This window comes from Rhineura floridana, chromosome 7 (assembly GCF_030035675.1).
Source record: "Rhineura floridana isolate rRhiFlo1 chromosome 7, rRhiFlo1.hap2, whole genome shotgun sequence".
NCBI lineage: Eukaryota > Metazoa > Chordata > Lepidosauria > Squamata > Rhineuridae > Rhineura > Rhineura floridana.
The window spans coordinates 55,079,018-55,102,556 of record NC_084486.1 but is presented as its reverse complement, the minus strand read 5'-3'; the positions used below and the strand labels follow the sequence as shown (position 1 = coordinate 55,102,556).

The 23,539-nt window shown below is 40.6% G+C and overlaps 1 protein-coding gene across 1 annotated transcript in view; it reads right to left on the bottom strand.

Moving 5' to 3' along the window:
- Positions 1–23,539, bottom strand: part of TCERG1L (transcription elongation regulator 1 like) — a 273,068-nt gene that overhangs the window by 105,691 nt on the left and 143,838 nt on the right. The window contains exon 5 of the mRNA XM_061634363.1: positions 15,549–15,674. Within this exon, the coding sequence (XP_061490347.1) occupies positions 15,549–15,674 (126 nt within the window). The remainder of the gene's footprint in view (positions 1–15,548; positions 15,675–23,539) is intronic.

The window sequence follows — 23,539 nt, the reverse complement described above, 5'->3', positions numbered from 1 at the left end:
AACCAAAAGCATTCATCTTCCTGGTAAAGGGCAGTCCCCAGAAAAATGTCACTAAGAGCAGGGGTGGGGGGCAAGGCAGGTGGAAATGCTTGCCCCTTGATGGTCCCAGCACAGTCTCATCCCTGCAGCAGCACGACTCAGCCTGCAGCTCCTCCTGATAAGGCCCAGGCAGAGGGGTGGGGCAAGGCAGGTGGAAATGCTTGCCCCTTGATGGTCCCAGCACAGTCTCATCCCTGCAGCATCCAATGGATAGCTAAATTCCAGTTTGCACATTAATCCAAGAGATGTGGATCAGGTCATTTTATATTGAAATTTACAAAGGCCAAATTCCTCAAGCATCTCTAGTCAAGCAACCTGAGTAGCTGTGTTTACAGTGGCATCATTACTCATGCAGAAACTGCCTTTAAATTTCTATTTAGCTGGATAACAGTGTTACAACTCTGCCTCCTAGCTAGATTCTTACCATGTAGAGAATGCAACTGTGCAGGGGTTGTTGTTTTTTTGAGCCATTCTTAATGATTGTCTGATTCTGAAATTGAACAAAATGTGTATTTTATATTATGTCATAATTTTATGCTAAAGACAAAAAGAAATCCAGCTCATCTTACTGAAAAATTATCAACTATCATTTTTATCAGTAACAAAGGGAGCCTGAACTCTAAAAGCAACCATGCTGCTGAACTGGAATTTTTTTGTTTGTTTATTTTTTGGAAAGCCATGCTTTGCAACAGGGAAAGGAATCTCCCTGGGTAGCTCTACATTACCCCAAGAAATGATTTACACCTGCTAGTGCAGGAAAACATTGAGAAAAATGTGCACTCATTTTCCCTGGCAATGTATTTACTCTGCTTCTGACATATTCACTGTCTTCAGACAACTTATTTCTAGCACAGTAGATATTCCCTACCATAATTAGCATGGTACCATTACATGTTTTCAACACAATGACTTGTTCTTCATCATGAGTGATAGAGCTCTACATTTGGTTTACTGTCCCTTAGTGACAGGAACCAGAAGGAACAGCTCAGTGCACCAAAAATTTTGCATACTTCCGTTGACTGAGGTGGACAATTTTACAATAATTTACCACTTTAGCTTCCACTGTGCAAATATGACATGTAGTATATTATAACCATAGCTGGTCTATGCAGGTGGAGGGAAACAGCACATCAGTTTGAAAGTTGGTCATAAATTCACGAGTAGAATAGGTCATCAGGTGTAATCTCTTTAAATAACCTGAACATTTCAAACATGTGCTGCTTATGTTTAAGTATTTTATACTGGGAAATAGGGCTGGCCCGGAGACTTCCGGGAAGGGTGATTCGCCTGTGCTGCCTCTGAGACAAGCTCTTGTCTTAGATGAAGTTTTTTCAGCTTTAATCAGTCAGAATGTTTTTTTTTTTTTTGACTGGTTAAGATTTTCTCCTGGTCAGGGAGAAACGTGAGATTAACCACAAAGCCTGTTTTTGTTGGGAGGACTGGATTTCATTAATTTATGAGAGAAAGTTCAGCCAGCGAATGCCGGACGGACTTCCATCAAAGCTCCTGCTGATTAAGCGACACGTTTATCTTTTCTTCAAAGAAAAATGAACTAACAGGCAAGCATCCTTCTTTCCATTTTTTTTTACTTGGTTTAAATTGTTGCACCAAAAAGAGATTTGTCAATGAATCAGCTATAAGGAACTGGGTGAGTTAAAAAATTTCTCTTTCACTCATGAAACTAAGGACGAAAGAAATCGAAAAAAGCTTATCTTTGTTTTTATTGCAAAAAGCGGGCCTGGAAGTGCATTCTAAAGATATTAACGGAAGAGGGATTTTTATTTCGAGGAGGGGAAAAAAATAAATAAATTTGATTTATGAACTTTGGAGTATCATGTCTGGAACTTTTTTTTTTTTTTTGGTCTATTTCATTTTGACGAATCTGCTTACTCACGACGCCACTAACTGCTTGAAGCTGGGAACTAAACTTGTTTTGTTTTCCTGAATATATAAGAGATAAGACAGGCTGTATTGATGTCTGCAAGCCTGAAACATTAACCCAATTGTGGCTGAAATAATTTTTTGTTTTTGTGGTTTTAAGAATGACAACCAGGAAAGTGACTGAGACCATGGAAGAAATTATGTTTCAGAAAATAATGAGTGAGATTGAGATAATGAAACAAACCCTGAGACAGGGCAGACAGGAGATGAAAATTGAACTTAGCAAAATGATGCAGGAGTTTAAAAAAATAGGGGATTCTGTGAAAGAGGATTTTGATGGGATTAGAGATGAGAAAAGAAAAATTAAAGGGAAGATACAAGCCATGGAGACTGGAACAAATGAGGAATTGGAAAAAGATCTGGAGTTTACGGATGTTAGAAATAAAGTTTACTGTTTGGAATTCAACGTTGTCTCTGAAGAAACTAATGAAGATATTAGTGATAAAGTTATCAACGTCTTGGATAATTTTCTTGACTGGAATGATGTGATGGAGCTTGACATAGAAAAAATCTATGGAATTAATTACAAATATGTGACAATGGAAAAACTCTTAAGAGATGAGCCAGTGCATTTTGTAAAAAAGAAGAGCAGAGAAGTGACTTTACAACAATATTTCAGCAACATATTTAGAATTGATGGCAAGGACATATTTGTGAAGGGGGAAATTCCCATCAGACTCTTGTTATATGACTATGGCTATAACAGCAAGATCATCATGAGATACTGATAATGGATGAGTGGATACTGCAACCACTGGATTTAACAGGACTATTGAAGATGGAAGATGGAATTAATATAGATAATGGAGGAATGGCTATTGAAATTACTGGACCTAATAGATTTGAATCAAGATGGATTAAGCGACATGTTTATTTGGAGAAAAATTGAAAGATATATCTCTCAAGGAATTGAAATCTCTTTTGGACTTTTTGTGGAAAGAATAAAGTAATGTTTATGAGATTTGATGATTAATTAAGATAACTACTGGAGGAAAGTGATTTTGTAATATAATTTTAGAGATAGGATTGTTATATATTGTAGACCTATGGTTGATCTGCGACAAATCGGAAGTCAACATTTTATTTATTTTGTATAATTGTTTTTGTTTTGTGTTGTTTTTTTGTTTTTGAAAATTTGAATAAAAATTAATAATAAAAAAAAAAGGAAATAGGGCTGGCCCTAGACATTTTGTTGTGTGAGGTAAAGGATAAGATGGTCCATCTTAACGTTGCTTACAGAACCTTATTTCAACATTGTGCTGAATCTTACTTCAACACCTAAGGCAGCAGGCCAAAGAAGGGGTCACAGAAGAAGTTATGTGGCAACGGAGAGGAATGGCTGCGGGCTCCTCAGGTGGTTGCCTCACTATGTTTAATAACAGCATCAGCTTAGCTAGGGAATTTCTACCACCTGGTCAACCATTTTTCTTTTGTGCCAACAAAAAAACTATTGTGTGCGTGCTTCACCTTTTTGGATGTCATCTTCACACTTTAGAGCAAAGGTCAGGGAGGGGGATGAGGCTCTCCAGGCCTTTCTTTCTGGCCCTCAGAACTCTTCCCAGGAGTTCCCAGCCCTTCTTGGTGCCCTTCTCAAGTGCTTTTTCTGTGGTGGAATGTGTCCTTGATGAGAAAGGGTTGTAGCTCAGTGGTAGAGCATCTGCTTTGCATGCAGAAAGTCCAAGGTTGAATTCTAGGCACCTCCAGGTAGGACTGGGAGAGACTCCCTGCCTGAAATCCTGGAGAGCTGCTGCCAACCAGTGTAGACAATACTGAGCTACATGGGCCAATGGTCTGACTCAGTACCAGGCAGCTTCCTATGTTCTTTGAACTATGATGATGTCTGTTTCTTGCCTAGATGGAGGGTGGAGAGATATGTGTGTAGGTGTGTGTGTGTAAAAACCTCTTGACGTGTGTGGCTGGAATGTAGTCTCTTGTGCAAAGGTAAAATTCACATCCATTGTGCTGCCCACTTTTGCCTCTGAATCTACTCACCATTGGCATGTAGCCCCTGGAAGGTTGCCCATGACTGAATGTGGCCCTGGGGCTGGAAAAGGCTTTCCACCCCTGCTCTAAAAGGTACTACATGGCAAGGAGGGACAGGGAAGCCGGGCAGCCAACACTCAAGGCTGCCTGCATAAGGATGCTTCCAGGATTGGGTCTATCACACCTGCACTCCCTAATCCATGATCAGCACAAGCGACTCTGAAAGCTTCCATCAAGTATTTGGAAGTAGGCACTTCACCCAGCTGGTTCACCCACGTGTCATCCCTATAGTATCAAGTGGTGACTTACATGAATAATTTATCATGTAAATTAATTTTATTATTCACTTATTAAATGTGTATGGTCACCTATCAACAAATATTCCCTGGACACCTTACACGACAAGCTTTTAAAAAGGTGCCGTATATAATTAAAATCAGCAGTAAGAGACAGGGAAAAAAGCATTATTTGCAACAGAAACAGCATAAACAATTTACAGCTCAGATTAAAAACCACACGGAGCCACAACTGCCCAAGGCTAGTTTAAAAGGCCATTAAAATCCTGGCTGTATAAAAGGTCTTCACCAAAGGCTCCAGGTGAGCTTGTCTTGGAACACTATTCTTTTGTCAGGGTGCCAACACTTAAAAGGCCCTCTCCTTGATATTCACCTGCTGCACTTCTCTTGGCAGGGTCACCCAGATATCAAACAGTCCATGCAAAACTTTCCTAGTAGTTCAAGCACAAGGCTTTTCAATGGAAACAGTTCTCATATTTCAGCTGAGAAGAGCAATAAATGTTGAATCCATTATCTGTCTGCTTATCTATCTATACTTATATACCACACAGTTACACTCATACATACATAAATGATCCCGTATTCAAGAGGCATGTAGCAAATATACTAGAGAAAATGACAGTTCTGAAGAAAGGAGGTAAGGAGCCAACTCAAATGCATATAACACTCTTTGTAGGAACCCTTTTCAAGTTCAATGATTTAGGTGTGCGGTTTTTTCCTTTAAATGATTTAAGGATTTTGGAGTAGTAGTTTCCAAAACAGCAATTACTGGATGCTTCAGAGGCAAGCTTAATCTCCGCCAATCCTTAGTACAATATGCATAGCCAAACTGTCTGTGAGTACAATGAAAAAATGCATCCTAAAAATACATATTCTTCTTCTGGAATAGAGTAAGAGTTGATATCCATGTAACATTCTTAACACTTTGGTTCAGAGGGTGGCAAATGCAATCTATTTTTAAGAAGAGGCAGTTAAGAAATGTTTGTAAAATAAATATTTCTGTTCAATTTTTCATAGCTTATTGGGGCATGAGAAATGAATTTCTACTTGCGGTGCTGACACCTTGGTCTGACAAACAGTTTCCTTCTCCCTGTGTAAATTATGTCACCTTTCAGATAGTGCTTCTTGTTTGCATAGATGGAGAATAGAGAGGGACTAGACTAGTCAAGGTAAAATTTACATTTATTTCTCTGTCCATTTCTGCTTCTGGCCCCTCCCATAATTGGCATATGGCCCCCAGAAGGTTGCCCAGATGGGAATGTGGCCCTCAGGTTGAAGTTTCCTGATTCCTGAGTTACAGTTTTAACTGTTGCTGATATTTCTATTTTATTGTTTTGTGGCTTTATTTGTAGACAACCTTTGCCTTGAAAGGTAGTACTGAAATATTTTAAATAAGTTTTGTGGCTCTTCTCCACCTTTGCCCACCATAAGATAGTATGCTAAGCAATCAAACAAAACAAATCAGAAGTGGGTATAGGAAAAATACAGGGCTATAGCTGTAAATTCCCTTTCAGAGTCACTATCTTTTATATTTATAAGGTCATTCAAAACTCTTAAATCAGAGTAAGCTTCTTATCAGATATTTTTGTTGTTGAATAAGAATTTTGACTCACCCCCTTTTCCTCTGATTGGTTCCAATAAGTAAGGAGCCAAGTGAGAACACTGTTCTATGTGGCTATTATGCTGCCCTTTAATGACAATTGATTTGTAGAAGATATAGGGCTCCGGTTGTCGAAAAAGTAACAGGACTTTGTCCCAGTGTGCCCTGGCAGGACTACACCACTGAGCCCTCCTAGAAAGAAAAGTTCTGGAGCAAAATGGCAGGTACCCTTCTAAGCGATGTATGTGAAATGAGCCAGCCTGGCTGCTCTTGCCTGTCACTGTTATTAGCCAATGAATGAAGTCAGAGCTGTGATTGATAAGTGAGTTTTTGGACACCAGGCAATATGAATTCTGGGGTCCTAAAGAGCTTCTGTTTTATTCTCCCTTTTAGTGCACTTTTCCTGCTTCCATCTTTTTTTCTTAGCCCTTGTGATGTCCATAGTTTACCCTTTCTTTTCTCCTTGCAACCAATCTTTCCTGCAATGGGTTCCCTGAGTTCAGATAATCCTGAGAAGTATTTTTTTTTTTGCAAATACCATTACACGATAAGTGGCGGTGAGTGCTAAAGAATCTCCAATACCAAAAAAGGCAAATGTGAAAACTTTGCAAAGAGGCTTAGGTGAGTCTCCTGCTTTTCAGAAGCTAAAGACCAGGGATTCATTAAGAATTTACTGTACAGTATAGTTAATTTACAGTGCAGTGGTATACATGCCTACAGAGAAGTCTCTTTGTGTTTAATGGGGCTTACTTCCAGATAAGTCGGTACAAGATGGCAGCCTAAGCTTTGGTTTGGGGTTGGCACTGGGGGAAATCAGGGTTCTTGTAAGCCTTTAACAGCTTGGCAGGCAGAAATTCAAAAGGTCAAGCCTTTTGTAGCATGGAAATATAATTATAATTCCCATAAATATAAATTATGGGAAAAGCTTTACCATGACTACCCTCTAATATACCACACCTTCATGGCAGCCATTGTCATGCCCCATGGCAGCCATTTTGTGACTGGTGCCCCCAGCACTCTCAAAATTTGAAATGTGCCTTGTGGTTCAAAAAGGTTGATGACCCTTGCCCTAAGCTATGCACTTGGTCCTTCAAGGAGAGTGTAACCCTATCCTGTACATCTCCATTCAGAGCAGCAGGTTCTCCTACCTAGAATACCTCCATCTTATCTGTATTGCCTTAGCTTCCATCTCAAAACTGACCCCAAAACCTTTTAGGGGTTTCCACAGCCTCCTTGGGACTACCTGGGGGAAACAAGAGGTAGGGTTGTTGCATACTGATGACACTTTATCTCAAACTTCCAGTTGACTTCTCCCACGGCTTGATGTAGTTGGGGGATGAAACAGAACCTTGAGATGCTCCAAAGGCCAATGTCCTTAAAGGGGAACAGCAGTCCCTCAGCACAACCTTCAGAGCCTTTTTCTTCAGATAGGAGTTGGGACACTATAACACTGTGCTCCCCAGTCCTATTCTGGCTAGGCAACTCAGAAGGACATCACGATCAGTACTGAGGGTGGCTGAAAAGTCCAGTTGAACTAACAGGATTGTATTCCCCCCATCCATTTCCTGGCATCATCCACCAATGTGAACTAGACTGCTTCTGTTCCAAAACCACTGGAATACTGGAATGAACTAAAACAATCAATATCATCCACGGCCACCTGGAGTTAAGAAGTGATTTTCCTCATAATCCTCATTCTGCCCATGTGTTACAACTGTTTCTTGGTGCTAGACCGAGAAGAAACTAATAGAGGCATAACTAGCGATGGGTGCATTGTGCTCAGGAATCTACAAATCAAGCTATCCTCTTCCAATAGAAAAAAGTGGTTAATTCCAAGCCTGCTTTTGAGCCCAATTTGACCATGTGGTGTTCCTGATGACACCTGAAGGATTGCAGGATCTGAATCTCTTCAGCCCTCTTGCCTGGTTGCTGAAGTGATATCAGCAATTGCTGCATGGGCAACTTTTCCTCTCCTCCACCCTCTCTGCTCCTAGTGCTTGGAATACTGCTATGTTCCAAGTGCCTAGGAAGGAGGGACCTTCTCCTGTGTCACCACAACTGGCTACAGCTAGGTAAGTATGTGGGAAAGGTAGTTCATCTGTGTCTCAGGTTGCAATCTAAATCAGACAAGAACCATTGGACAGAAAGATGTGGCATGGTAGTATCCTGATCTGAATTTTATGTGTGTGTCAATTTGCACTATTATTTTTCAGGACATTACCAAATTCGGTGTGACCATTAGACATAGACATAGCCATAGGTCTTAAGGAAGGTATATTAGGTAAGGTGTGCTGTAAATAAAAATCTTACAAGCCAATATACATCTTATTGAGCAATGACAATTTCAATTAGCTTGTTACAAAAGTGCTGGTTTGAATTAAATAAACTATTGATCAAATGTCATGGCAGAATTTACAAGAAATGATTCCCACCAAAAGTCAATGCAGCCAAAGTAAATTCCATGCTATTACAGATAAAACATCAGTAATCCATCATCTGAAAGGCTTCATAATGTGGATTAACAGAACGAGTAAAATAGTCAGTTGTTTACTCTTTATCATGCCAATGAACTTTATGACGATTTTGTATGCCGATTGTCACGTTTTTGCAATGTATTCAAAATACACTCTTTTCAATGAAGAAACAAGCAGATTTTGTGCATTTCAGTTATTCATAAGGATAGATTTGTGGGCCCCCAAAGCACATAACTTCTCAGGTAACAAATACAGTCAAATTACTGAAAAATGAATAGCTGATGATTGAAAAGCTTCCTTCCTGTTAAAAAGTGAAGCATATCATTGCAAGCATTTCTGTAGCTGCTTCTGATAAAACCAGTGTGATTAATGGCAGAATGCAGGGCGCAATCATGTGTGCAAAAGACAATGATATACAGATTACAAACAATAAATCAAAAGACCCTACTTTTGAAGAGATGCCACATACAGTGAAGCCAGGGGCCCCCATATATCCATTAATAGATTTCTGCATGACAACACAATGCTATTGAAACCGTGTCACACATTTTTAGTCCTAACTGTTTATCTTCATTTTGGAAAAACTGTGGAGACATTTGCTTAGTTCTGTTTAGGTATCATTTGTGACATAAACTTCTCATATGAAGTTCACATATAAAAATACATATTTTGGAGTATCACACACAAAGCCACAATAAGGGGTGGAAAATATGTCAGTTTCATTTCTCTCTGTTTCTCATTTTTCCAATCTTAATTTCAGTTCACCTTTCCACATCAGTTGATTTTAAAAAAAACAAAGTCCTAGTGAAATTCAACAACATTTTAATGCAGATCTCTCCGAATATATACATTTTGAAGGCAACTTCCCCCAATACAATACTTTCTGCATGTTATTTTATATATGCATTTAAATCAAAAATTACCCTAGTAAATGCATTTTTGTACACACTAATTGGCTGAAGAAGTGCATTGCAAAATTCAAACCGCAAATTTTGAAGGACAGGTATGTTTCAGTCTGTGTATTATATTGGAAAGTGTGAATTAGTAAAATAACCTTTAAATGAAAACTGAATTGCATTTATCTCCCACACCAAGACACAACATGGCACCTACTGTTTCGAGACAGTAGTTCTTCATTGAGTTCAAAGAACGTTTTCCATGCCATTGTAATTCTCCCAGGACAAAATGGAGCACAATCCATTCCACACAATTCAGCCAATGGATTCCAGACCACAACATCCCAATACTGGAGAACAGTTGTATCCTGGTAATGTTGGTTTTAATGGGTCTTGGTCAAAAGAACCTCAGTGGAACCTTTCCAGTACGTGCTGTCCTCATATACACTTACAGATGGTGGCAACTGGATAGCTAGACAACTGTAGGTTATGGTGAATCCTGCTGCTCCTTCTCCAGCCACCAAAGCCCCATTTGTGAGTTACTCACATGCAGGACACTCACAGGTTAAAGCAGGTCTGTTCCTCGTCTCACATACCTGGGCTAGCCCTGCCCTCTGCTGTGTTGAGCACACTCATCTAGCAAAGGAATCTCTATATGTGAACAACCCTAGGGGTGAGTTAGGGGCTCCATGTGTGCAATCAAGTGACTCACTTGTGTAGAGTCACTGCACACAAGCAGCTGCTCACACATGGGAGCTCCTTTACAGATAACTGTAAATGCACGGGTGTCGGGGGAAGGACTAGCCTTAAGGATGCAATGTCAGAAGCAGGTCCAGGAGTTCAGCCTCTTTCAAATTGTGAGTGCCCTACAGAGATGAACAGAGATGACTTGACCACAGTACTCCATGCTCTGGTAACTTCCAGACTAGATTATAGCAATGTGCTCTACGTGGGGCTGCCCTTGAAGGCGACTCAGAAACTTTAACTGTTCCAAAATGCAGCAGCCAGATTACTGGCTTGGTTTCCCTTTAGATCTAATATAACACCTGTTTTAAAACAGCTACTCACAGTAGTGTTTAAAGCCCTGAACGATTTAGGTCCCAAATATCTGAAATACTGCCTCCTTCTCTACAGACCTTCTCGGGTGCTGAGATCAGCAGAGGGGGCCGTTTCGGTAGTTCCGCCACCCTTGGAAGCTTGGAGGGGGTGGCCTGGGTGGGGGCATGCTCTGTGGTGGCCCCTAAGTTGTAGAACTTCCTTCCCACTGAGGTGCATCTGGCAACTTCATTGTACAGTTTTAGGCAAATGCTGAAGATGTATCTCTTTACCCTGGCCTTTGACACCTGAGACGTATATTTTTGGCACTCTCCCTATTTTGTGATTTTGAAAAAAAAATGGACTGCCTTCAAGTCAATTCCGACTTATGGGGACCCTATGAATAGGGTTTTCATGGTAAGCAGTAGTCAAAGGTGGTCTACCATTGCCTTCCTCTGAGACTGAGAGGCAGTGACTGGCCCAAGGTCACCCAGTGAGCTTCATGGATGTGTGCGGATTTGAACCCTGGTCTTCCAGGTCATAGTCCAACACTCTAACCACTATGCCACACTGGCTTTCATTTTGTGATTTTAGGTTGTTTTTAATGCTGTGTTTTAACATTGTTGTAACCTGCCCTAGGACCTTTGGGTGGACTGGCAATAAATGTTCATCACCACCACCACCATCACCACAAGAACAGGGCTCAGATTGCTTGCTTATCTGTCCTCTCCCTCTGGGTTGAGAGAGTAAGTGGAGATGCAGAAGAAGGGGCTGGAACCGTAGCTGGAAACTGAAGGGGGGGCAATGATGAATCCAACATAGTAAATAGAAGCCATTTATAGCTATGGTAGCAATAGTTTATAGCAGGAACCATTGGTTAGAGTCAGTTAGTTCATGAATCCCAGTTAGGCAATTAAGAGCACCAAAGGTAAGCAACCTAGCAGCATTTATTGCTGAGCATACACATATAAACAAGCATAAAATATCTCATGTTCCTTGACAGCAGTGTTTAGGAGATCCCCTGGGGGCAACTAGTTACCACTCTATCTTTCAGAGCCTGGATGGCTCTTTAGCTGTGCAGGGTGATGCTTCTACCGCTCTCTCTGGTCACTTCTGGGGGCCTCTGCAGCTATGCTTCTCTGCTGCTTTGATCCCTGCTGTCTCTTCTATGTAACAGGCTGCTGCTCTAGTCTACCTGACCCCTCCCTTACAAAGGAGTCAGCAGATGTATGACTTGCCTCCTGCTGGCCTCATGCACAGTAGCCCTGTGCACAGTGAATGTTCCTCTGAGAGAGCTCACGGCTATCATGAGCCTCAAAGGCGACAGCTGGTACATTCCCAGGCTTGTCCTCCCTATACACAGTGATCTAAAATAGAAAGAATGTGACCTCTTGTTACAGAGTTCCAGTTTTCTCCTGTACATACAGCTTTCTGCTTAACTAAGTCCATCCCCCATGCAAAGTGGATGGACTTCACTGTTACAGGATCCCCCCTAGGCCCTAAATGTAGCATTTGAGAGGTAATCTGTCACCTACACCTCCTTGTCTATACAACACTCTTTGACAAGACAGAACCTCAGGCCTGTGGGGGAGGGAATGTGGCCCTTCCAGGCCTATATGGCTCTTGGGACTTTTACCTGGGCCACACCCCTCTCCCTAGTCCACTCCCCTCACCAGTCCTGCTCTGTCCCTCCTTGAGAGCTTTTGCCTATTTAGAATGTGTCCTTGAACTGGGATGGTGCTTTTTGCTTTTCTGGATGGGGGGGGAGAGAGAGAGAGAGAGAAATCTTTTTCTGTGTGGCTGGAATGTAGCCTACTATACAAAGGAACTGCCACATATCTTCCTCTGCCTACTTTTACCACTGGCATGCAGCCTCCAGAAGGTTGCCCACAAAGGGATGTAGCTCTTGGGCTGAAAAATGCTTTCCACTACTGATTTATGGCCAATGTACAGCTGTGGTGGTGGGAGGAGACTGCAAGGGGAAGGGGACTCAAACAGTCATTTCTTAATTTAAGGCAAGTCTGTACTTGTTGTGACTCATCAAATCTAGTACAGTTCATCAGGTGACTGACAGCCCCCTCTGTGTTTTTGAAGTCCCATATCAGACACAAAGAATGGGTACTTTAATGAGCCTTCAGTAGGCAGCAATGTATGGCAAGTGGTGGGTTGCATTCAAGCTGGGTGGACCACAAGTTTTGTGGGCCTCTTTGATACTATGGCACGTTGGCAGCTTCTGCTCTAATTCAGGATCAGCATTCTTTCTTTGATACAAAGAAAGAAGAGGGTTTTGTTTTTATCAAACCAATATGGAAGAAGACATTATTGGTATGGGCTGGAGAGAAGGATGCTTGGAAGACGGAGAGCCAAACATGAAAAAGTAGGGATGTACAAATCTGTTATTTCTCTCCATTTTTCATTTTTCCAACCTTAAGTACAACTTGCCACATTTCTGTAACAGTTTGCAATTTTTTTTTAAAAAAAGAGTCATGAACACTTTTCAGCATTTTAGTGTGGATTTCTCCTGCATATACATATTTTGCATGCACCTTTGCCTGATACAGGTTTTTTTTGCCATTTTCCTAATATAATGCATTTTTCATGTTTGCAATAATATATGCATTTTTGTGCACACTTCCCCCTAACCTACACATCTTTTGTACACATCTTTTGGCTGGAGAGCTAAGTCACAAAATTTGGAGAAGTGTGAATTTTCAAGGGGAGCTGCATTTCATTTTGTGTATTGTTTTGGGAACTGTGGATTAGGTTACATTAAATGAACAAAAAATTTTCCCCATCCCTAAGAAAAAGATGTCAAAAGAGCTAAAGACAGTTAGAAAAACAATACCAGGGTAGGGGGGTTTGTGTGGGAAGAAATAGAGGATAAGATGTATTACTGATTAATAAGGAAAACAGGAGTGCTAACATTTGTCAGAATGCTCCGAAATCTGTCCAGATTACATATATCTTTCAAATGCTTCCTGATAACATCACCTTTCAGACTTGAATAACTGATATCTGTATCCCCACATGCAAATAATATATATTGTCTTCTTGGCATGATGACATCTATCCCAATACATTTCTTGATGGTATTCATTTAATGTAAATTTTAGGTTATTTGTAGCCTTGTTCTAGACAGACCCAGGAATTTTTTTAAAGATGTCCATCACAGGCTCTAGAGAATGTATTGAAATCTAAAGCCATGCTCCCTGAGTATTTGCCGAGGAAATTATGTACACTTCTTTCATGAAGCGAACAAGGGTTTTAGGACAATGAAGAGAGAAGTTGTCAAATGAAAGAAGCACTTGTATGAAGTCTTCAAAAAAAGCACTTCAAAATTTTCAAAATCAGCTGTCCTATTTAGGTTCCTTGATTTGTCCCATATTATTGCTGCAAATAATATCATGCATAAAAGACTAATATTTTCGGCATTTCAAAATTCAGGACATGTTGTGGTATCAATTTCTCAAGTGAAATACACACTATTGTGACAGTGTGGAGATCTAGCTGACAGGTAATCTCCAGCAATAAGAAGAGAGACACTGTACATGCTAAGTTGGAGAACCTGCATGGCTACTGGATTGGGCTGATGGGAGTTGTAGTTCAAAAAAGTAACTTTTCCAAGCTCTGATGCTAACTAAGTACAAATATATACATATAAGCTCTTCTGCTTCTCCACACATTCTTTTCAGTTGAAATGCAAAGACATCTGCCTGAAACAGCTGTATTCTGTTAATAAAAGGAAGAGATGTGCTTAGGGAATAACTTCAAATACTGATATGAATGGAACAGATCTCTACCTCCCATACTAGTGAGCAGATCAGAAATCCACCAGATTTCGCACTACCTGAATTTTCCAATGTAGTTCTTAGATTAAAAAAAAATATTAAAATATGTTTTTGGAGAAAATTTATTAAAATTTGTATTTAAAAGCATACATGAATATCTTTGTGCATTTTTTAAACGAATGTAGGAATGGTATGGAATGGATACATGCAAATATAGCATGGACTGGAAATGAACTGATTCATCCATGTAAAGTATCTATAAATATAGAACTGCATCAGTTTATTCCTCAGTATAGACCAATTGCTACACAGTGATATCTAGACCCTTGCAGCACCAATAAGCACCACAGTAACTGGGTACAGGACTAGTTAAAGTCAGATCAATGCCAACAATAACCCTCTGGATCTGAAAAATGGAAAAACTCTGATAAGTGGGGAATCAGACATACTAACAAGTATTTCACAAGAACACAATCAGTGTGAACATGCCCATTCCAATACATACTTTTATTTATTTTAAATTATTTATAACCTGCCCAACATTGTTCAATCTTAGCACCAGGAACACTATTAAAATACAATAAAACAATATTTCATTTAAATACAGCTTAACACTAAACTAACAATCTAACTACATCCAGTGGCAACTGGTGGTTCCATGTCAGTGGGGCAGTGGACTCCACCTTGTGTATTAGTCCGAGCTTTCAAGGAGCTGTCCAAGGTGCTTCAGACTAAAACCTGTAGCAGATTCCACTACCCCACTGATATGGAGCCACCAGCCGCCACTGATTACATTAGCCAAGTGAGGGACACTAAATTTTAACCTTCATGGGTCCAGGCAAATGCCTGAAGAGGGCTAGTCAGCTAAGGTAATTTATTGTACTTGAAGTGGCATTGAAAACCACTTAAAGATTTTTTTTTATTAAATGGTATATAGCATGATGATGATAATTTATTTATTCTTTGATTTATATCCTGCCGTTCCTCCCAGCAGGATCCCAGGGCGGCAAACAAAAGCACTAAAAACACTTCAAAACATCATAAAAACAGACTCTAAAATACATTAAAACAAAACTTTAGAAACATTTTTAAAAAGCTTTGAAGACATCTTAAAAAAGATTAAAAGCATACTGTTTTCTTTAAAAAAAAAGGTTTAAAAACATATTAAAAAGCAATTCCAACACAGAAGCAGTCTGTGATGATGATGATGATGTTAGTGCTTCATGAGGATAAAGCACCCTGTCATGCAATAGTCTGGAAGGGAAAGGTATGGAGTAGAAGTTTTTAAAATGTAGCTACATCACTGGTATCTAATCTATATATTGTGGATTAGCTGTTGTCTACCCATGAGAAATTTAGCACCATTTCAAAATGTTTCTGTTAAAGGGATTTTTTTTTTATTACTGGGGCAAGTGGGAAACTCCTTCGTTGAAAAATATGCAAATAAGCAACATATGCTTTAGCAATATAATCAAGAGAACAAAACATAAACACACCTGTTAATGTCTGATCCACCAAATTGGTTGCCATGAATGTCACAGCTGGTGAAGAGATAGCCGCTACCCTGGTGACTTGAGTTGGCATCAGAGGAGTCATATGAGTATCCATTCTAGAAGCAGCACCTGCAGACAAAACCATAACGAACACATTACTAGTGTTTGATTTCTTATTTTTTAAAGAGGCTTTACTAAGATCAGATGATCTTAGTAAAAATATTTATTGGTAAATATTTTACAACACAAGTATTAAATATTTACATTAAAAATAAAAATAAATAAAATAAACACATTTCATTATTACATTCATCTTGCTATGGCAAACACATTCACTTTGAGGAGTAGTCACTAAATTGTAGAGAAACCAGCCAATGCTTGGGATGCAGAAGTATTTCAGAAATAGGTGATGGGATTTACAAATGAGTGAGAAAGGGTGAGGGGGTTCAGTTTGGAACTCCTAGACCCATCCCACTTCTGAATTTCAGCTTAGCTAATCACGGTTTGGCAGCACCAGCTCTCTTGTCTGTCAGTTTCACTTTCCCCACCACCACTATATCCCAAACTTACTAAAACAGCTGCCAATCAGTGGTACAGTTGTAGTGTTTGAAGAACAAGAGCTCATCGTAACAACCCCATAGCCACACCCCCATACTCTAAGCCACCACTGTGCTCACAAGGAGGAACCAAAAATGCAGGCAATTGTGTAAAAAAAAATACCCCAAAAATGAACGGATGGCTCAGTTCTCAAGAAGGGATCTTGTGGTTCCATAAAGACTGCAGTCCTATGCATAGCTTCTTGAGAGTAAGCTCTGGTGAACTTAGTGGTGCTTACTTCTAACTGCATTGGGTTCTACTTGCAAAGTATGTTAAGCTTTAAGAAAAGATCTTCGGCCAGATGAAATGTAATTTTAAGCTTTTAATTAGAAATGCAAACAATCTTGCATACAAGTACTAGCACTTAACTTGTTAGTCTGACATAGAAAACCTTATCAAAGAAAAAGACCTGAAAGCGTCACCACTTCATTCACTTCCCTGAGCAAGGAGGGTTTGTCAATTACTGTGGCACTCTAGCAGATGACATCACTCCTATCCTGAAAAAGAAAGTATTGGATCTGCACTCCTGCACACTGCCCCTCCACTACACCTCCACAAAGGATATTTCTAAGCTGCATCTCACTCTCTGCAGTGAGGACTTCTGAGTGTTCTCAGACCTTGTGTGGCTAACATGAACTCAAAGAAAGGTAGTTTTTTCATCTCTCAGAATTTATTAACCAGAGCATGCTCGGAATTCTTCATTCCGGGGGGGGGGGGGGAGGAATAGCTTAGAAACAGCCATTGCAACTGCCATTTTCACTCTTTCCCTTTCATTCACAACTTGGTAAGCCTGGAAAAGTGTCAGACTCTTAGAGTAGCTGTCTGGTAATGTGGGCTAGGCCTCTCTAAGATTTGCATAAGTCTTGAGAAAAGCCTTAGCTTTCCCCTGACATACCCTGAGAATTCACCAAACAGAATTGGAGAAACCAATACCATTCTGATCTGAGGTGGGTCAATTTCAGCCACTGCTAGTGGATGCAAGAGATTCCAGAACATTCAAAAGATCAGAGGCAATTAACAAAACAGATATATACTTATGATTATATGGATATGTGACATATAGGAGGCACTCTACCAATTTTGATTAGGAAGATTAAATTGATGACATTTAAATATTCATTTATTGCAAACAGAATCAAATCTTGCAGCATAATCCTAAAGATGTAGTCAAACAAACACCAAGATCAATGAGACTTATTTTATTTTATTGCAGGTACTTATATACTGCTTGATATTCAGAATTTCTAAGTGGTGTAATTTTAAGAAAAACAGACAAGAACAATTAAAATTTATCTTAAAAACAGAAAACTATCTTAAAATGCCTGCTGAAATTGGAAAGTCTTTCTCAAGAGCTGATATATATATCAGACATGGGCAATCCCTAATTTTTGTCTGGACTATGGCATGCAGGAGTTGAGGGTTCTTCCCCACTGGAAACCTGACAAAAATTCCCCTCTGACACATTTTAGTGATTGTTATAAAAATGGAGCAATAACACATTAGCATCGTGTATAGTTTGATTCTTAGTTGGTTGGGCCAGAGTCAAGCCAGGGGACCAATCTAGACATGACATTAGGTATGTGACTAGCCTTTTGCAGTCGAGGGGCGAAATAAGACACAGAGACATCAGCTTGGGTTGAACAAGGGCCACTTTATTAAATTACAGCAAACAAAACCCAATTTAAAGTGACCTGCAGAAAGAAACCTAGGTGCGGGAACTGTCTATAAGCAAGTAGCCTGCCACACAGCTCTCGGGTGACCAGCCCCTGCTGGGGCAAGGACAAGCCCATCTGCTTACCCTTTACCCCGGCCACACCTTGTAGGTGAGTAGGGGGGCCTTCCCACATCATCCCCACCCGGGGCCATATAACCCCTGGATAGATAAGATAAGTTGGCCCCAGAAGCAGACCATATCCTGCCCTCGAGCCCATATCCTGCCCTCGAGCCCTGACAGACAGGCCTCCGGAACCGCCAATCACCTCCAAAGGTGCCTAAGAGGGCCACCTAGCTGTCCTTACCTATTTTTCTTCCTGCACCTTCCCGCACCAGTGCAAGATGCATAGCCTGGTAGGGCATTGACCTGTCAACACATTCAAGTTAGCCAAATAAGCCAAAACCGCCTATTAATCACAATGCCCCCTAACCCGACTCCGTCCCACTCCCATGGTGTGGAGCAGGCAAAAAACCTGCCCGCCAACACGGGTGGGCAGGGTAAAAATTCCTACTCAGCCCCGAAGCAACCCCTAGGCACACCATAAAAGAGGGAGGGTGGGGTGGGTGTCGCACTGGCAAAGAGGAAGGTAGGAGGGGCGGTTGAACTTAAATAAGCCCAGAAGCCCCGCTCTTCCACGCTGCACGCTGCACACACACAATAGGAGTGACACGCGATGTTGCCCCAAACAAAGATGGAGGCAGCAGCTTCGCCCCTATCTGCAACTAGGCCCTGCTCATCAGCTGCGCGGCGAGCGGGGCGTCATTTCTTGGCTTTTTTGGAGGGAGGCATTAGCATATTTCTTCCCAGCACAAATAACAGACATTGGGTGTGTGGATCAGAACTACAGTGTATGAAAGGAAATCTCTCTCCCCACATAGTCCTAACACAGATACTGTATTCATTACATGGGAAATAAAAACCAAGCATGCAATGTTCAATCACATGCACAGTGTTAGTGTAGATCAGAATTAAGCACGTTACTATATTAATTTCAAGTCAGAGAGAGAATTAAGCATGTGCTTAAATATTCTATTAGAATCAACGGGGCCTAAAGATGGACCAATCTTCAGTTAGGAATACTCTCAACAAGCAACACTCTTCTCCAAAGAGTCTGAGAAAACATTCACCAAATGACATGTGCAATCATCATCAATATTTCTACAGTTTTTAACACAGGCATTTCATGATGACCCAGTTTGCTTTTAGATGTGTGTTTACCACATCCACAGCAGCTGTTTTTTTCCCTTTATGCTTGAAGGCAAATTGAAAATAGGTTATTCTTCAGAATACTCTGCATGTCAGAATATATCCTCCTGTCTACCTAAGTATAAACATTCTGTCATGCTCCTGTGTGATGAAGAAAGAGGATCTGGGGTGCAGATTGGACAGGCTTGACTTTCAATGGCTAGAGTCACAAAAGGCAAGGAACCAGCTGAACCCTCAACCCAAAGCCATCTTTGAATATATGTATCCCTTTACTTTGCCTTTGCACTGGCACGTGCAAGACATTTATTTATTTATGTAGAAAAAGAACTTTGAGTGGTATAGAAATAAAACTGAAGATAAAACACAGCTGAAACTCAGTCTACTAAAAACAAAATTCATAAAACTACACACACACACACATATACAGACAGAGAGGGGGGGAGTCAGGGGGGACAGAGGATTAAACCCCCCAAAACAGTAAAACTTTAAAACAGACGTATGTCCTGCCTTGTTTTCCCATACTCTTGGATATCCACTGAAAGTTCTTGGAGTGTATTGCATATGCTGGAGTTTCTAATCAACTTCTTTAAATGCAGGCTTCTTGTTTTTAATCAATGGGAAAAGTACTTGCACAAACTGCTGCACATTACAGTGGCAGATTACCACAGCATCCCTTCATGGGTGAATGGCTGTATTAATTTCCATGCAGGAAAGGACAATACTGCAGTCAGAGATAACACTGAATTTTGGGGAAACCTGCCCACAACCCCTGGCATTAGATTGACCAGTTTTCTACCAGCAGACAGTCCGCTAAGGGAGGGAAGAGAGCAGGAGGCCAATTTCCTTTTTCTAAAAGCAATTGCAGTGTTGTGATGAGATCAATATGCTTCTGGTTCTTTTCCCTTCCCCCAAACTCTAAAAGCTAGTTTAAGGATTGGGGGGGGGAGAGAACACAGAGTGGAATGAATTTCACGGGCCTATTGCTAGTTTCTAATAACATGCACCAATTCACTGCTGTCTTCTGAGGATCAATTCAAACATGCACCCATACCAGTAGCTGCTGCTGGTGCAGAAACATTTCATGTGATTTGGCTAACTTAGGTGGTAAATCCAATTCAGATATTATGGTTTGCTATGAGGATTGCTACTTTGCCGGGGGTGGGGGAAGGCGAGTTGCTCCTACTTTTCAAGGAGATCCATATGAAGGAAGGAAACAGGTGATGTTTATCCTAACTTGGGATAAATGGTGGGAAAAGAGCTTCATCTGTTTCTGAGTGTCAGGAGCAACAATGGGGATAGGGAGCTAACCATCTTCCTAGCTGGCATGCAGAAACTTTTTTTTTGCAGCCTCTGAAGTAAGCAACTTCCAACTCAGTCCTGAAGGAAAAGTGGGAGTTTTACCCCATAAATCTGAGCACCGGTCAGCTTTAAAACACATACACAAACAGCTGGCGCTAACCATCCAGTATTTATTGCTTTTTCCATTTTGCAAGTTTTCAACATGCTATTTTAATAGTATGTTATATTGTCAATTACATTTTCACAGGACAAGACTGGAATTCAGGCTATAAACCAGCACTGGATCTAGACTCTTTATGCATGGACAGTGGATTAAAAAAAAAAAAAAGTGGAGGGGGGGGGAAGCTCATACATCATTTTAATGCTACTTAGTATTTTTTGAAGACCCCAACTTTTTAGAGCTGTAGAAGTAGGGTGCAGAATATGAAACCTACAAAAGCAATAAAGATACAAAAGGCTAATAAAAGTTAGAGAGCTGTAGAATAATCTAAGGGGATGCTATTCCAAAAAAACCCCATATAATTAAACAGATGGTTGTCATTTTCCATGCAACTTTTCAGGTTGATCCTATGGCTTCCCTTTGTGAAGGTCATTACTCTGTAGCTCCATCTTTGGTACACTGCTGTAAAGTTACTGAGAACCTATGCCCTCCAGGTAGCAAAAGAGAAAGCAAAAGCAACAATAAAAACATGAACAGAAACAAGAGATAATGTATAGTATTAACATCAACATCCACTCCCACACTGACCCTAGCAACACTTCTACCACACACCAATCATTATCATGTGCATCAGTTACATCCACATATTAGATGTGCACAGATGGTTCCAATGTACTCATGGTGATGGTTGATCAACCCAACAATATCATCCACACACACAAAACCAGGCATCCAGAAAGAAAAACCTTCCCTAGTACAGACCTCCTGACTGCAGGTAGCTCAGTGGTAGAGCTTTCCATCAGAGGGTCTGCTAGTCAGCATGGACAATATTGAGCTGGGTTATAAATAGTCTGACGCAGTGTAAGGAAGCTTTCTATGTTCCATAGTGCATTAAATAGGAGAGCACCAATGATAGCTATAGCTACTAGCCAAAAGTCTCTCCACAGACAGAAGTTTAAATATCCTGCTAGCCTAAACAGAGACGACAGCAGCCTGCATGCCAGAACCATTTTGCCATGGAAAAAGCCAGGCAGCAGCATTCACACTGCTGACACCAGCATCACTACCAGTTTACCTGGATGGTCCTTGGGTGGGACAGGGATGCAGTGAGGTTAGGGCTGTGCAGATGCACTGGCAGGTGGGATGGGCAAATCTGCCAATTTCCGTTTCTCACTTTTCCAAACTAAAGTTCAGTTCTCCACATTTTCACATCAGTTTATGATTTAAAACAAACAAACCAGCAAGAAAGCAAACCGAGTCTTCATGAAAATTCATCAGTGTTTTAGTGCAAATTTCTCCTAACATGTGCATGCTTTATGCAATTTTCCCTAATGTGACACATGCATTGATGACATCGAGGCTTGATTACTGTAATGCATTCTATGTGGGGCTGCCTTTAAAAACGGTTCGGAAATTGCAGTTGGTTCAAAATGCAGCAGCCAGAATGTTAACTGGAGCACGGCGCAGGAATCATATTACTCCTGTGCTTTATCAACTCCACTGGCTCCCAATTTGTTTCAGGGCCCCATTCAAAGTGCTGGTTCTGACCTTTAAAGCCCTAAACGGCCTTGGACCAATGTATCTGAGGGACCACTTACGCCCATATGTACCTGCGCAGGATTTAAGATCATCTGCCTCCGGTCTCCTCTGCGTGCCTGGAGTAAAACATGTTAGATTGACAGGCATGTGGGAGAGAGCTTTTTCAGTTGTGGCCCCCAAGCTCTGGAATACTCTACCACAAGAAGTTCGCTCTGCTCCCTCCCTGTTGGTTTTCTGGAGACTTCTGAAAACAATCTTGTTCTGGAGAGCCTTTGGGAGGGATTGAAGGTAGAGCCTGAAATTGATTTTATGCCTTCTGCGTTAAATTTTACTTTTGTAGTCCCTTTAGTATGTGTGTGTGTATTGTATTTTATGTATTTTAATTGTATTTTATGTATTTTAAATTTATTTTAATGTTTTTGTGATTTTACTGTTTACAATTTTATTATGTACATGTTTAATTTTATTTTTGTATGCCACCCTGAGTGCCCTATTATAGGGTAGAAGGGCGGGATAGAAATATTTTAAATAAATAAATAAATAAATAATGTGCACATTATCACAAAGCAATTTCCCCTAGCATTATTTATGTTTGTATGTTATTTTCACCAATGTATGCATTTTGTGCATACTTTGCCCTATTTCTGAAAGCAACTGCAGTGTTGTGATGAGGTACACACATTTTTGTATACATTACTTGGTCGGACAGCTGCATTGCAAAATTCGGAGAAGTGCAAATTTTGAAGAAAGGTTGTATTTTAGTTTACATATTGTTTTAGGTAATGGAAATCAGGGAAGTTTACCCATTAAATCGGAAAAGTTAATTTTTTGAACTACAACTCCCATCAGCCCAATCCAGTGGCCATGCTGGCTGGGGCTGATGGTAGTTCAAAAAAGTAACTTTTCCAAGCTCTGCATTAAATACAAATTGCATCATACCAACTTCTATTGAAGCCTGGGCCATAAAGGAAAGGAAGGAGTGCTATGCCAGTCACAAGAGTCATCATAACCCAATGGTTAGGCAAAGACTGAGAATCTTATAAAGGGCAGACCTATTAAAACAAGACCTTCTGGTGATGCTGCTGCAACAAAGAGAGATGTGGCATTTTTGCAAGTCTGTTGGGAGTGAAAGAGTTGTCTGGTTTTGGTAGAGGGCTGGTGGGCCACTGCAAATGGTTTCACAGATTGGAAGTAGCCCACAGGCTGTGTGTTTCACACCCCTGAGTTATAGGAAGGAGACTTCTGATGGGTGATGTACCATAATCAGAGGGTGATTATCTTCTACTGCATTATTCCCATGGGGTATTCTGACCCTCATTTCCAAAGGACTCTGAATGGCAGCTTAGCTTTGTTTAAAGTTAGAAAAAAGCAAAGGAAAGAAAGAAAAATTCCAGGAAAAAACCCCACTCAGTCCCCTTGTCATACAGTAACCATTCTCTTCCATGATAACATTCTGGATTTTTTAATTTCCAGTGAGGA